At 43.3% G+C, this 15,246-nt stretch overlaps 2 protein-coding genes across 6 annotated transcripts in view; both read right to left on the bottom strand.

The window, feature by feature from the left end:
• LOC138663937 (zinc finger protein ZFP2-like) overlaps positions 1–5,022 on the bottom strand; it is a 34,548-nt gene extending 29,526 nt beyond the window's left edge. Inside the window, exons 1-5 of one of the 2 annotated variants that reach the window (XM_069750308.1) lie at positions 4,896–5,022; positions 817–966; positions 508–687; positions 303–426; positions 122–219 (exon numbers count right to left, since the gene is read on the bottom strand). In XM_069750308.1, coding sequence (XP_069606409.1) covers positions 122–219; positions 303–426; positions 508–687; positions 817–873 — 459 coding nt within the window. In that variant the 5' untranslated portion in view covers positions 874–966; positions 4,896–5,022. Of the gene's footprint in view, positions 1–121; positions 220–302; positions 427–507; positions 688–816; positions 1,010–4,895 lie in introns of those variants that run through there. The other variant, XM_069750309.1, reaches the window with a different exon arrangement.
• Positions 5,023–13,115: 8,093 nt separating this feature from the next.
• The window catches only part of LOC138663950 (gastrula zinc finger protein XlCGF57.1-like), a 60,784-nt gene continuing 58,653 nt past the window's right edge, over positions 13,116–15,246 (bottom strand). For 2 of the 4 annotated variants that reach the window (XM_069750331.1, XM_069750332.1), the window contains one exon: positions 13,117–15,069. In XM_069750331.1, coding sequence (XP_069606432.1) covers positions 13,844–15,069 — 1,226 coding nt within the window. In that variant the 3' untranslated portion in view covers positions 13,117–13,843. Of the gene's footprint in view, positions 15,070–15,246 lie in introns of all 4 variants that reach the window. The other 2 variants (XM_069750330.1, XM_069750333.1) reach the window with 2 other exon arrangements.

Genomic DNA, 15,246 nt, shown 5'->3' with positions numbered 1-15,246 from the left:
AAGTGACCCTTAGACAATTATATAGTGGAAGTGTAAAACTTAATACTGGTGGATAAAACAAGACCTTCACAGCCGTCTACACATCATAGGGGACATCTCATGACACCTTCTCTCCATCTACCTGATGATCCTGTGGAACATTGGGATCTTCTTGTTTACAGTCATGTGGAAGAAGAGGACGGAGACATCTCTCTGGTGTTGTCCTCTTACTGGATAGAACTGGAGGAAACACAAACAGGGACCGAAATAATTCTTTACATTCAGATAATTATAGGCCGTGTGCACTTAGTCCTATCTATTACCTGGTGATGTGAGGGGCTGGGGAATCTCCATCACGACGTCCTTGTACAGATCTTTGTGTCTTTCTAAATACTCCCACTCCTCCATGGAGAAATAGACTGTGACGTCCTGACACCTTATAGGAACCTGATACATACAATGATAGTCATCCCCATGATCCTTTCAAAGCATTATGGTATAATGTCCCAGCATTCCCAGCAGTGTCACCTCTCCAGTCAGCAGCTCAATCATTTTGTAGGCGAGTTCTAGGATCTTCTGGACTTTAATGTCCTCATGTATCAGGGGGTGAGGTGGAGGCCCCATGATTGGGCTCATGGGTCTTCCCCATCCCTCAGACAGTGGGGCCTGACAGTGCTCACTAGAGGTCTTCTTTACTACTGTGTAATCCTGTGTATTGAGAGACACATAAATAAATCTCACTACAGACATCTCCAGAGTCCTCACCTCTCCAGTTCTGTCCATCTGTTATTCCCATAGATAAAAATGATGTAATGTGATGTCATCAGAATCTCTCACCTCTCCAGTAAGCTGGAAGAGGATATCTAGGGTGAGGTGTAATATCCTCTCTGCCATCTTGTCCCTGTCCCTTTCTATCCTTGACAGATCAATCAGGAAAATTCTCTTTTATAGAAGATCTCCACTGAGAGGATGAGATATTGTAGGAACCTGGATGAGAAAATGTTAAGTCATAAACAATGAACTTTCTGTAGATAAGTGGAGGAGGAGATATAAAGAAGATTTTATTTAAGGACAGATCACGTAACATCTTCACATGAACGCCAGAAATGATCACTGGCCAAAGAGGTCTTGCCAACTTGTATGGCAAATGAATAAGACAACCAGCGCTGCACTTCACCTTCACTTATGTAAGAGATGGCAACCAATAGGCAATATCTGTGCTCTTGAATTTTTCACCAGTAATGCAATATGATGTGAAAAAATATATGAAGAATGTGTAAGGCCACTACAAAAAAAGCTCTGTGGGAAAATACGAGGAATATGGCAGGAAGTTTCCCGATTCACCATTTATCAAAGTATTTTATATGAATGCACATAGATATCAACCAAGGGATATCAGCTTTTGAGGTAGAAAAAGTCCCCATAAACTGTAAGGAGGGTTATTATATAGTAAAAGAAAATGTCTAAAGCCAAATCTAAATGGATTTTTAATTGGATACTATAACAAATGTGTCACCCCAGCTGGCCACCATGAACCATAATGTAATTATGTCTCCACTGACGTTCCTTGTCCTAAATATTAAGTAGTGGGGTGTCTTTGTTCCTCTTTGCAGGGGGCTGATCCCAAAAAGAAGGTAGAAAAGGGAAGACACGTTTGGGATCTGATTGTTGGTGCTATGTCTTGGAAGGGCTAGGATCTGCTGCTGAGGCCAGATCCTGGTGCCACTACTTGGACATTTAGACTAGAGAATAGAGATCGTGTGTCACATACTATTGTCATCCACTTTGGATACCCTGCTGGATTAGAGGAGCTATTCAAAAGGACCATTGTTGCTTTTTTCTTGACATCAGATTGCTATGAATGTGTTTGCACACTTACAAAAAATAACGGAGGAAGGAAAGGAATAATAAATGGAGACCCAACTGGTCCCTGTACAAACTAGAAAAGTTCCTAGCTGCACAACTAAAATCACCTTCTTAGACCTGGTTCCCTAAAAGGCTGTAGAGGGGTTTCTCATACTTCCTGAAGGATGAGAGGGAATACCACACACAAATCCTACAAGAGGGTAAGGAGTGCGTGCAGGAAGACACTAAACACATTCACACAGGATTGACAGGGAAAAAGACGAAGAACCAAAAAATAAACGGACTAAGTGAAAAACGTGCAGACCCCATGTGTGGAAGAAAGGAAATTGTGCTGGGAAGGATAACTCACAGACTGCGAGAAAGCAACCGAGATTACTAAAACAGGATATTCTTCAGCTATGGAGCTGGAACTGGAAAAACCCATTAACCTTGAAGTATAACCAGCAAAGAAAGCATGTGCAAGGTGAATATAATCACCCCTGAGAGGTAATAGAACAGAACCAAGAGAGGAAGTGAGAGACACCTGAATAGCATCAAATAAGGGAAAGGAAAGCAAAGACAAGGGAAGTATCAGCGGTTGGATAAAGACTGAACAGGTTGTGATTCAGCAGTGAGTGAAATCTATCAGGCAGCAATCACCGGATAGAATCCCTAAACCGAGCTGTGACAACTGGGTGGCACCCCCGGATTGTTCCTTTTCTTGCAGCCGCATTACAAACTTTAAGGAATCATATCTATGTTCAATGGAATATTCCCTCTGAGTCCTTATAAAGGTTTTCTGGATTGTTCACTGGTCAGAGATTGAGAGCGGCATTTAACATGTTAACAGCCACGGGTTGATCGCGATTCCATCCGCAGCTGTTAGGGGCGCATATCAGTTGTTTAAATTGGCTGACATGTACAGGAATAGTTGCGGGCTCACCATCGGAGCCCACGGTAAACAGGGGGAACCCACCTTAGACGTAACTATATGTCTAATGTGGGAAAGTGGTTAAAGGAAATCTCTCATGTCCTTTTTTGCGATTAAACTGCTCCCAATGTCTTGTTAGTGATGAACACTGCATTACAAAACATGTTTATCTCAAGCAAACGTCCCAGTATTTAGTGCAAAAATCACTTTTTATAGTTTGATGATTGCCCAACATGCTTTCAGTTTCAGTCATAGGGGTGGGGATCTCTAGCTTTTCAGTCACGGTCAAACGTCTTTTGAAATTCTCCACACCAGACCTGGGCAAAGTACGGCCCGTGGGCCACATCTGGCCCTCTGGCTGTCTCAGTGCGGCCCGCGGACTGAGACAGCCATGGGGCTGGAAATCAGAGGTCATTGGGCCGCACCATGCCATGTCTCCATCTGCACTGACTTCATTGTTTGATGAGGGGCCTACGGCCACTTCCTCCTCCAATCAGTGTGTGAAAACAGCTGACGTGATGACGTCATTTAATCGCATCAGCTGTGTACTCTGAAGAGTCCATGCACCAGAGGCAGAGAGAAGCACCGGGGAAGTGGACTGAGGTGAGTATGTGGTGGGCTTTTTTTTTCATGTGTATGGGATGTTTGGGTGGGCATGGAGAGGCTATGGGGGCGACATGGTGCTGCCCATGGGGGGCAGGGCGACGGAGATGGGACCGGGAGAGCCATGCTTTCGGCGATGGGACCGAGGGAGCCATACATACGACAGGGGGGCCACACATACCAGGACAGGACAGGGGAGTCGTGCATAGCAGGACAGGGATGAGCGGACAATGCATACCCGGCTTATACTTGAGTCAATAGGCTTATCCAGTTTTCTGTGGCAAAATTATGTACCTGGGGTTATAATCGAGTATATACGTACTTTCCTTTGAATGTGGTGCTGGATCCACCCTTTTTTGTGCGTTCCTACCTGCTGCCGAGTTTCTATCCCTGCAACACGATGGGATTACATACACGAACTACATATACAACTACTGTAAATGAGCTGGATTCAAATCTCTTTTGTCAATTTTAACGGTATAAGTTTGTCACAGAATTGGGTAGATCCAAGAGCGAGGAGGGCAGTGGAAACTGGAAAGACGTAGGATCCTGATCTGAATGCTGAGATACCACAACTCGGAAGTTGGAACCTGGGATTATGAAAATATACCAACAGGGCCCATCTTGGTCATCTGGCTAGCACAGCAAACTGTAAAGGGGAATGCTTGTGGGCTGACAGGTGGATTGCTACCATCAAGCAAAGCTATTACTATTGGCTAGCAATGCTTGGGTCCTATACTATCACATGTAGTTTATATGGCTAAATGTCAGATAAAAGCTGCACAATAAAGGAGAAGTGAGCAGATTACTGACTATTCCCAGTGCTACAAGTTTACAGCGCTGTGTATCTGCTGTGTCCAAATATCTTAGGAAATACGTTGTCTCTACATATTACAGGCATATAATTTGTTAAAAAGCCACCAAGAGGAAGAAATTGAAGTAAAACTCCTTATTGTACAAGAAGTTTATGGGATCCGTGTGTCAGAGACTAGAATTCCTTCACATCAATTACATGGTAGCTATTATTGGGCTGAACACTGAGCCCTATACAGTGTATACATCCTGTGATCTCCAATCATGGGCGCCCGATCAGTGGCTGTTACCCCTAGAATGGCTGTGCAAACTACTCCCTGGGAAACAACACTGCTAGCATTAACCCCTTCACCACAATCATTCATTTAAGAACACTCACCTGGCTCCCTGCAGCTTCACCTGGCATGCTACATGCTGCAATAATAATGGCGTCTTGTTGCTATACTAGAACACGCTCATAATGCAAAGTAAGAACACGCCCATACCAATATTACCTCATACCTGGATATGCAAATTGCCTCTTCTGAGAAAAAGAGGACTTAAACTCTATAGCGCCACCTATTGGAAGTAGCGATCCTACAAGTCACAATCAACTCTTGTGACTTGTAGGATCGCTACTTCCAATAGGTGGCGCTATAGAGTTTAAGTCCTCTTTTTCTCAGAAGAGGCAATTTGCATATTTAATTTCCCAGAGAAGCGTTGCACGGCGAATAAGCCTCCTTACCTGGACAAGCTAGAGATGGTATGTCACTCTCCACAAGGAGAAACGATACCCCTTAGACCCCAGTCTCATACCTGGAGGGAGTCCATACAGTCTGATGGCTACCGGCTGCTTTGTGCGCACAGGACCTGTGATGGTCACAGGAGGGGAGGAGTCAGGGGTCACATGATCAGGGGCCTCAGTGTATGCAGGACTCTGCTGTGGTGTTGTCATGGTGCTGGATGAGGGGAAGTTTATGTGTGGGGTCAGGAGGGGTTTACAGGGGGGATGTAGCAGAGCCGTGTGTGTATGAGGTGTACGGAGCGGAGCCGTGTGTGTACGAGGTGTACAGAGCAGAGACGTGTGTGTACGAGGTGTACGGAGCGGAGCAGTGTGTGTACGAGGTGTACAGAGCAGAGACGTGTGTATGAGGTGTACGGAGCGGAGCCACGTGTACGAGGTGTACGGAGTGGAGCTGCGTGTGTGCAAGATGTACGGAGCAGACGTGTGTACAATGTGTACAGAGCAGAGACGTGTGTACGAGGTGTACAGAGCATAGCCGTGTGTGAACGAGGTGTACAGAAGGGAGCCGAGTGTGAACGAGGTGTACGGAGCGGAGCCACATGTGTACGAGGTGTATGGAGCAGAGCCGTGTGTGTACGAGGTGTACGGAGAGGAGCAGAGCTGTGTGTGTATGGAGTGGAGCAATACATATATGATAGGTGTAAAATGGAGATGTGCACGAGTATGAGTACATCTTGAGGTAGGAAATTGCCCGGACTTCCTACCGATTGGTATACAGAGGTGGTGATGAGAGAAAACAGACTTGTTGTATTATACTAATGAATGAACATAGCACATTCATGTTTTTACAGAATTGCCTTGTCCCGCATGCTGCCTCCTGCCATTCAGTGTGTGGGTTACTGAGTTCATTGCTTAGTAGTTCCTCTTCGTCTGGTGGAGAAGCTGGCATCTCTGTGCTCTATTCCTTCTTACATTCATTTAATTTGGTCATTCCTCACTGTTCTTGACTTGTGGTCTTTCAAATGATTCTAACTCCCAACTTGTAGCAATGTAAAAAGAAAAAGTTCAGCTCACCGGATCCACACCGTCGCACAGAGCCGCCCTGGCCTTGCGGATACAAGTCCAAATACGCAGTAATCTCCAGCGATCTCAGGCAGGAAGGCAAGTATAAAAATTATTTCTTTTGTTAAAAGAACATATTACAGGCAGTGGACACCCCAGTGGATGGTAAAAAATCCAACACGTTTCAACTCAAAAGTGTCTTAATCATGGAAGCAATGGAGACAAGTCTTCAAAACAAGGAATCCTCATTTATCTGAAGCTGAACCCATGCGGGATGACAGGCTATTATAACATGAAAATGCGGAAAGAAAAGAACGGATGCTTTGGGAGAATAAGGCTATGTGCACACGTTGCGGATTTTGCTGCGGATCCGCAGCTGTTTTCCATGCGGTTTACAGTACCATGTAAACCTATGAAAAACCAAATTCGCTGTGCCCATGTATATTCCGCAGCATGTCGATTCTTTGTGCGGATTCCGCAGCGTTTTACACCTGCTCAATAGGAATCAGCAGATGGAATCCGCACAAAAACCAAAGGAAATCCGCAGTGTTTTACCTGCGGATTTTGCAAAAATGGTGCGGAAAAATCCGCACACAAATCCACAACATGTGCACATAGTCTTAGTGTCTATTGTGCTACGTCTGACCATATCCTCATCAATAGTCTTAATCAACTGTATAAATCAATCAGTCTAGACTGAACGAGTTATCACCAGTGAATCCATTCAAATTCTTCCATTGTAGACAATAGCAAAAAGGAAAAGACTGTCATTGTTTTATTCCAAACAAATTGCTGATTTAGATTTTGACCCCTGCCATGTTGGACTCAGGAGCAAATTAAAATTTTATCAACAGTTTTTGTCAAAAACCACGGGGTGAAAATATTGTCTTTTATTATGAAAACTGTAGATGGATCGCCAGCGAGCACAGGCAAGAGACTGAGCCTTTGGAGAAAATTATGGAACCTAATCTTCAGAATGCCACTGTTGCAAACTGTAAACCCCATAATTAACTGGAAAACTAAAGAATTGTATTTTCCATTGGCTGTCCACTCCCAGCAGATGTTACCAAAACTACCCCATGAAAAGGTTGTAGAGGATCCTTTGGCCAATAACTTACATACAACCTGCCTATGTATGTGACAAGAAAAATGGTGACAAACTCAACCTCATTGTCTGTTGCGTGGAGCAGCTATACCATTCAGGATCATATGAACATTGGCATAGCAAGAATTAAAAGCCCTCAAAGAAGACATAGATGAAAATGGAGTTAAAGAGTTTTTTTTGTCCTTTATCATCAGCAGGTGCACCTATACTTTTGGTCAAGAAAGAAGGTTTCTTTAAACCCTGCAGTGATTACAGAGAGCTAAATAAAATTACTATGTGGCTGTGGAACAGATGCAAGACATGCAGCCGCTGCAACTCAAACCTATTTTTTACCTACATATATTTATCTTTTCTAATTCTGCTGAGGAATATCAGAATGATATGAACTCTCTGCTGGAGCCTCTAAGAACCCATCATCTCTATATCATACAGGAGAAATTCCATAAAACAGAAATCGAGTACTTGGGTTATATAATCTTTTCCCAATGGTTACCATTTCATTAGCAATATTTCAGGTATAATTGCAGTATGGTCCCTACTCTTCCCGCAGGTATATCTTATACTGCTCCTCAGCTTTTCCAACGCCTGATATTCCTTTGTCTCTGCCGCATGTTCCTCGTATGTTTGATACCGCTACCCAGCTTTTCCATGCTTATATGCTAAACGAGTGTTTTCAGCGTGCTTGAAAAATAGGTTTTGCAGTCGCCGTGACTGCTTGTCTCTCAGCCGTTCGACAGCTTCAACACATGTATGGATAGCATGTGTTGCAGTTGTCGAACATTTGTGGTGACAAATCTATTTTTCGAGCACAGCAAAACACTCGTTTAGCACAGGAGCATGCTTGCTCATCATTACTAATATTCCTTTGTCTCTTCTGCATGTTCCTGGTATGTTTCATACTGCTCTCCCACTACCACCTTCCCACTTTTCTTTACCACTGCTTGTTTACTCTGTCTGCAATATCTTACATCTGGCTCAGCTTTGATTAACTGAATAAGATAACTGCAGGCCTCTCCCCTCTGTTTCACATCTGAATGCATATACTTTAGTCTGCTCGTGCATCATATAAGTGTACTTCAATTAATTAGACTAGAATGGAAGCAGAAGGGAACTGAAGACAAATGGATACATAGTCACTGTAAACATTGTTTGTTTCCACCATTACCCCCATATTCCTCCACTTTCTAACCCCCCTAATCAGTACAACTAGTAATGAACTGGTCATCCTCCCCATCCATCTCACTGCCTCCTCAGGTTTGTTCCTCAACATAAATTCTTTTATTTCCAAACACACACAGCCACCTTATGCCCTCTCCTGTTCCCAATACTCTTTCCTCTCCTCCTCACAGTCGGTGATATCTCTTCAAATCCTAGTCCTCACCACATCCCCACAGTCACTTCAACCTCTTATCCATGATTTATCATAATTTGTTTAAGCCTTTCTAACTTTATACCCATTCACCCAGCTCCTACTACCATAGTACCTCTAACAGAAGTTCTATGAAACACTCATTGTCTGCAACAAACTTTCATACATACATGATCTTTTCATTAAAAACGAACTTTTCTTCTTTGGCATCACTGTAACCTGACACAGCCTCTGCAGCTACACTTTTTTATGGTACATTCCATCTTTCTAACACCCCCAGCCCAGCAACACACAAGGTGGATGGTTTTCTCCTGTCAGATAACTGCTCCTTCAGCTCAATTCCACTGCCATCATGAGTTTCTCTATTCTTTTGAGGTGCATCCTGTTCATATCTACTCTCCCCTCCAATTGACTGTTCTTTACTGCTACTGGCTACTTCATTTTCTTTCCACCAACATCCCCACTATCATCTTGGGTGACTTCAACATTCCCATTGACATTTCCCACTCAGCTGTCTCTAAAGCTACTTTCACACTAGCGTCGGTACTGGGCCGTCGCCATGCGTCGGACCGACGCACGTTGTGACATAAATGAACAACGGGGGCAGCGGATGCAGTTTTTCAATGCATCTGCTGCCCCATTGTAATGTCCGGGGAGGAGGGGGCGGAGTTCCGGCCGCGCATGCGCCGTTGGAAATGGCGGACACGTCACACAAAAAAAGTTACATGGAACTTTTTTTGTGCCGACGGTCCGCCAAAATACGACGCATCCGTCGCATGACGGATGCGAAGTGTGGCCATACGTCGCAATGCATCGCTAATGCAAGTCTATGGAAAAAAGCTGCATCCTGCGGGCAACTTTGCAGGATGCGTTTTTTTCTCCAAAAGGACGCATTGCGACGGCCGTCACACGACGTTAGTGTGAAAGTAGCCTAAGCTTCTAACACTTCTTCCTTTGCCTCACTCAATGGTCCACCACAGCCAATCACAAAGATGGACCTCATCTTCACCCACCTCTGTTCCCTACCTAACCTCTCTAACTCACGTCTCCTCCTGTCTGACCAAAACCTACTCACATTCTCTTCCCTCTCCTTTTCCAAGCGCACAATCCTCCACAAACTTGCACACCCTCCCCTGAATCTCAAACACCTTGATTTACACTTATTTTATGAGTCCCTCCTCCCTTTAGCAGACATAGGTTCCTTACGCGATCCAGATGCTACTGCCACTTTATATAACACCACAATAACTGCAGCTCTCAAATCGGGTCACCTGTCTCCCACAACCTAAAGCTCGCAGAATCAACAGGCAAACCTGGCACAGCAGCCTGACTAAAGAATTGAGGCGAGTTTCCAGAGTTGCTGAGCAGAGATGGAAGAGATCATACTCCAATAAGCACTTCATTACATACAAACAGCACCCCACCAATCTCAAGTCCGCACTCCCTGCTGAAAAACAAAACCTACTTCTCATCTCTCATATCATCCATGTCTCACACTCTTAAACACCTATTCAACACTTTCAATTCTCTCCTCGATACCCCAGCACCTCCTCCCTCTTCTCACAGCTGAATACTTTGAGAACATCAGCCTATAGTCCCCACAACTATTCACCCTTCTCTTCCAAAAACAGCTTTTCCACCATTACAGAAGATCATATCTCTCCAGATCACATTTCACCACCTGTGCACTTGACCCATTCCCATCCCAAACCTCACTAGTCTTCATCACAACCCTAACCCATTTTTTCAACCTATCACTAACAACTAGTTTCTTTCCCTCTTGCTTTAAACATGCCTTGATCACAAAATGAGGCCATGCCATCCTCAAAAATCCTGACCCATCCTCTGTATTTTGCCATCATCCCCCATATCACTTCTCCATTATGCCTCAATACTACTGGAACAGCATGTCATCTCATATCACTTCTCTTCTATGCCTCATAACCACTGGAACAGCATGTCCATCTTAAACTGTCCTCCCACCTCTCCTCCTGCTCCCTCTTTGACTGATTACAATCTGACTTTCGACCGAATCATTCCACCAAAACTGCCCTAACTAAAGTCACCAATGACCTACTAACTGCCAAAGCCAAGCGACAATACTATCCTCTTCCTACTGAATCTGTAATCTGCCCTCAACGGACTGGACCATTCCCTTTTACTACAGATTCTCTTATCTCATAGACTTGGCACTATCCTGGATCCCTTCATACCTAACAGACATGACATTCAGCTTGTCACGCCGTAAGCGGCATTAAAGGGGCAGGACGGTGTACTGGGACCCGCACCTGTCCCTACCACTTTAATGGGGCCCTGGCTTTCCCTTATCTCGGGGGTACCTATGATGGTTAGGAGGCCCGAGCCGCCAGCGTATCCCTGTCTCCTGTGCAGGCCCTCTCAGTGGCCCCCTCTCCCCCCAAAGGAGGTGGACTGCACCAGTGTAATAATACAACAAATAACAGGGTATACAGACAAGGTAACTAAAAGTCTCAAACTCACCAAATACTCACACAACCACAGAGGAAACACAGAGAAGGGAAGAGAAGGAATAAACTAGGAAGGAAAACAGGTTTAACATGCAACCAAAACAGCAGACACCAATCTCTGTAAATAAACCTCCAACACCAACACTACGCGCCTTCAACCTCCAAGCCAGGCAGTAGAACTGATCAATGACAATAGCTGAAGTCAGGACTGGGTCTATATAGAGGATCAGATTACAAAATCCACTTTAGCTGAGAGAGACCCAGCTCTCAGCAACTCTGCAATAAGGTTAACTCCTGCACTGCTGGCACAAAGCAGCCAGGTCAGAATACAGGTGAAGAGCTTCTGTTCACTGTGTGTGACCGAGACCCAGAGCGCTGCGGTTCTCTGGAACCTGTCGCGGTAGCCCGGTGATAGTACCCCCCTTCTACGAGGGATCTCCGGAACCTCAGGACCAGGTTTCTCAGGATGAGCTGTATGAAATGCCCGAACCAACCTAACCGCATGGACATCGGCAGCAGGTACCCACGTCCTTTCCTCAGGACCGTACCCTCTCCAGTGTACCAGATATTGTAGGGATCGACGAACTAAACGAGAATCTATAACCCTGGAAATCTGGAACTCGAGACTTCCATCAACAAGGACTGGAGATGGAGGTGAAGGGGACTGATTGAATGACGCCACAACCTTTTTGAGTAAGGAGCGATGAAAAACATTATGGATCTTAAATGACTGAGGCAAAGCCAGCCGAAAAGCAACGGAATTCACGACGGCCACAATCCTATAAGGGCCAATGAACCTAGGGCCCAATTTCCACGAGTGAACTCTCAGCTTAATATTTTTCGAGGACAACCAAACCCAATCACCCACACAAAGGTCCGGACCTTCCACACGTCTCCGATCAGCCGCATTTTTATACCTGGAACCCATCCTCTTTAATTTATCAAGAACCCTTTGCCATACGGACGTGATGGATTAAGAAAACCTCTCCTCTTCAGGAGCACCTGAGGAATCCCTCCTATTAAATGAAGTAGATTGAGGATGAAAACCATCTGCCCCTTAAAACGGGGACTTACCAGTAGACTCATGAGTACGATTGTTTATAGCAAATTCTGCTAGCGGTAAGTATTTAACCCAGTCCTCCTGATTCTCTGAGATGAAACACCTGAGATAAGTCTCAAGATTTTGATTTACGCGTTCAGTCTGACCATTGGATTGAGGATGAAAAGCTGAAGAAAATGACCAATGAGTCCCCAGCCGGCTGCAGAAAGCCCTCCAAAACTTAGAAATAAACTGCACCCCCCGGGTCTGAGACAATATCTGAAGGAATACCATGCAGTCTCACAACCTCCTTAATAAAGAATGCACGCAACCTCCTATCCTTACTAGAGATGAGAGAATAAATTTTCGGTTCAGATGATTGCCATATTTTCAACATTTGCTGAACATAGCCGAACGCCATTGGAGTCAATAGGAGTACAGATGAGCGAATATGTTCAGAAATGATCAAACAAATTCGGCACGAATTAGGTATAAACAAGGCACATTCAGCGATCGTTTTTCAAACATATTCGCTCATCTCTACTACCTCTTATCTGCTCTTCACACAATCGCATACAAGATTTATCCCGTGCATTCCCCCTACTCTGGAACTCTGAACCCGAACATTTTAGACTCTATCCTACTGTGGAAATCATCAAAAGGAACCTGAAGACCTACCTCTTGTGACAAGCCTACAACGTGCAATAAACCTTGTTGCACAACCAGCTTTACCCTTCCCCTACTGTATTCTCATTCTCAGACTGTGAGCCCTCTGGTCCTCTCTCCTCCTGTACCAGTCGGTGATTTGTATTGTTCATGATTATTGCACTTGTTTTTTATTATGTATACCCCTTTTCACATGTAAAGCATCATGGAACAAATGGCGCTATACTAATAATGCGTGTGCCAGAAAATGCCAAGCACAGTGCCCAACTGATCTTTAAGTGCGCATAAGCGATATTTGCTCCATTCAGCCGCTACACTTTAGAGCCCCAGTTCTCAGGACTGGTGGGGTCCACATCAGTTGGTCACCCAGCTAACGGAAAGTTATCCCCTTCAATAGAGATAAACGTTTTGCGATTTGCTTTGTGCATAAAGGATGTTCTTGAGTTTGAAACTTAACTAGTTTGGTGAATACCTAAAAATTCAACACACATTTAAATTGTCAAATTATTTATCTCTAGTAACAGGAAAAATATATCTTTACACAGTGTTAGCCAATAAATAGAGAAATATTAATTTGAGAGCCCTCAGTGGCTGATATCTTTTACTGGTTAACTGAAGAGATGGTAACAAATAGCAGCTTTTGAGACTACTCAGGTCTCTTCATCAGGCATAGTATAATACAAAATCTGAAGAGTCCCATATTTATATACTACAGGGCACAGGAATAATGCACTAAATAAGACAAGTGACATGAAACAGAATGATCAATGTGGGACAGGGAGAAAACAGTTGTAGCAGTAAATATTGGAGCAGTTAATAGATGAGTGTGAAAGTTTTATTGTCCTCTAAGGTCTTGTCGAGGGTTGTGATGCCCCCAAACTGTCTGAGAACATTTCTTAATTGATGTATTCCTGTAGATGTTGGAGAGGACAGAGAGCTTCTGACAATAATGCTTCATAGATTTGGGAGCTCCCTAAAACACAGACGTGGGGGATCTGGAAAAGAATCTATGAACTGCTCCAATATTTACTACCACAACTGTTTTCTCTCCTTGTAATGACTAACTGAAAAGATGGTATCAACCACTAAGGACTCTAATTTTCTCTCAATTAACAATTTTTTTAGGCAGAAAACATTTACCACAAACAGGAAATGAAAATTAAGACTCCCTTGTTTGAAAGTTTCTGTATTCTAAGCATTAAAATTATGCTTAGCAAGATATCATTTGATGGTTAAAACATGTCTTAAATTCTGAGAATCAGAATGGCTTTTTCCTGGGTGAGTTCTCTGGTGTCTAAGAAGACCAGACTTTTGCGTAAAGAATTTACCACATTCTGAACATGAAAATGGTTTCTCCCCTGTGTGAATTTTTTGATGATCAACAAGACTTGATTTCCAAGTAAAAAATTTCCCACATTCTAAACAGGAAAATGGCTTCTCTCCTGTGTGGGTTTTTTGATGATCAACAAGACTTGATTTCCAAGAAAAACATTTCCCACATTCTAAACATGAAAATGGCTTCTCTCCTGTGTGACTTATCTGATGCTTAGCTACAACTGATTTGTGCTTAAAACACTTCCCACACTCTGGACAGGAGAATGGCTTCTCCCCTGTGTGAATTTTCTGATGTGAAACAAGGTATGGCTTCTTTTTAAAACATTTCCCACATTGTGAACATGAAAACGGCTTATCCTTTGCATGAGTTTTTTGATGGTCTTCAAGCCTTATTTTCTGAGAAAATGATTTATCACATACTTGACATGAAAATGGCTTCTCTTCTGTGTGACTTTTCTGATGTGTAGCAAGATGTGATTTTTGATTAAAACACTTTCCACATTCTGTGCATAAGAAAGGCTTCTCCCCTGTGTGTGTTCTCTGATGTATAGTAAGATATGTCTTCTTTATAAATCCTTTACCACATTCTGAACATGAAAACGGCTTCTCCCCTGTGTGAGTTTTTTGATGGTCAACAAGATTTACTTTCTGAGAAAAACGTTTCCCACATTCTAAACATTGATATGGCTTTCCTTCTGTGTGACGTTTCTGATGCACAACAAGATGTGATTTTCGCATAAAACATTTCCCACATTCTAAGCATGAAAACGGCTTCTCCCCAGTGTGAATTCTTTCATGTTCAATAAGTTTTGATTGATAGATAAAACGTGCTCCACATTCTGAGCACGAGAACGGCTTCTTCTCTTTGTGAATCATTTCATATGTATTAATATGTTCAACCTCTATTTTGTTACTTTTAATTATCTTAGTCTGTAATAAATCAGAAGACAGCACATGTTGAAACAGAGCAGATGATAGATCTGGGCTGTGAACGGCTGATGGTGTATCTGGGATACTGGCAGGCGCTTCATATATATTTTGTGTGATACCACAAACATCTGCTTTAATATCTGAAGATATCTCTAGTTCATTTGAGCTTCTCATACAGTCACCTAGAAAAACAAACACATTTTTATTTTTGCATAATAAAATCTTAAAATTGTATAATACTTCTGTATAAACATTTCCAATTGCAGGGCTAGTAGCAAAATTCAATTTCAATAAAAGGCAGAAAAATGGGTGACAAACACAGTCTCATGGTAAAACACTAGGTAATGTCAGATAGTGTT

Source organism: Ranitomeya imitator, chromosome 2, assembly GCF_032444005.1.
Source record: "Ranitomeya imitator isolate aRanImi1 chromosome 2, aRanImi1.pri, whole genome shotgun sequence".
Classification (NCBI taxonomy): Eukaryota; Metazoa; Chordata; class Amphibia; order Anura; family Dendrobatidae; genus Ranitomeya; species Ranitomeya imitator.
This window is presented reverse-complemented; position numbering and strand designations above follow the sequence as displayed.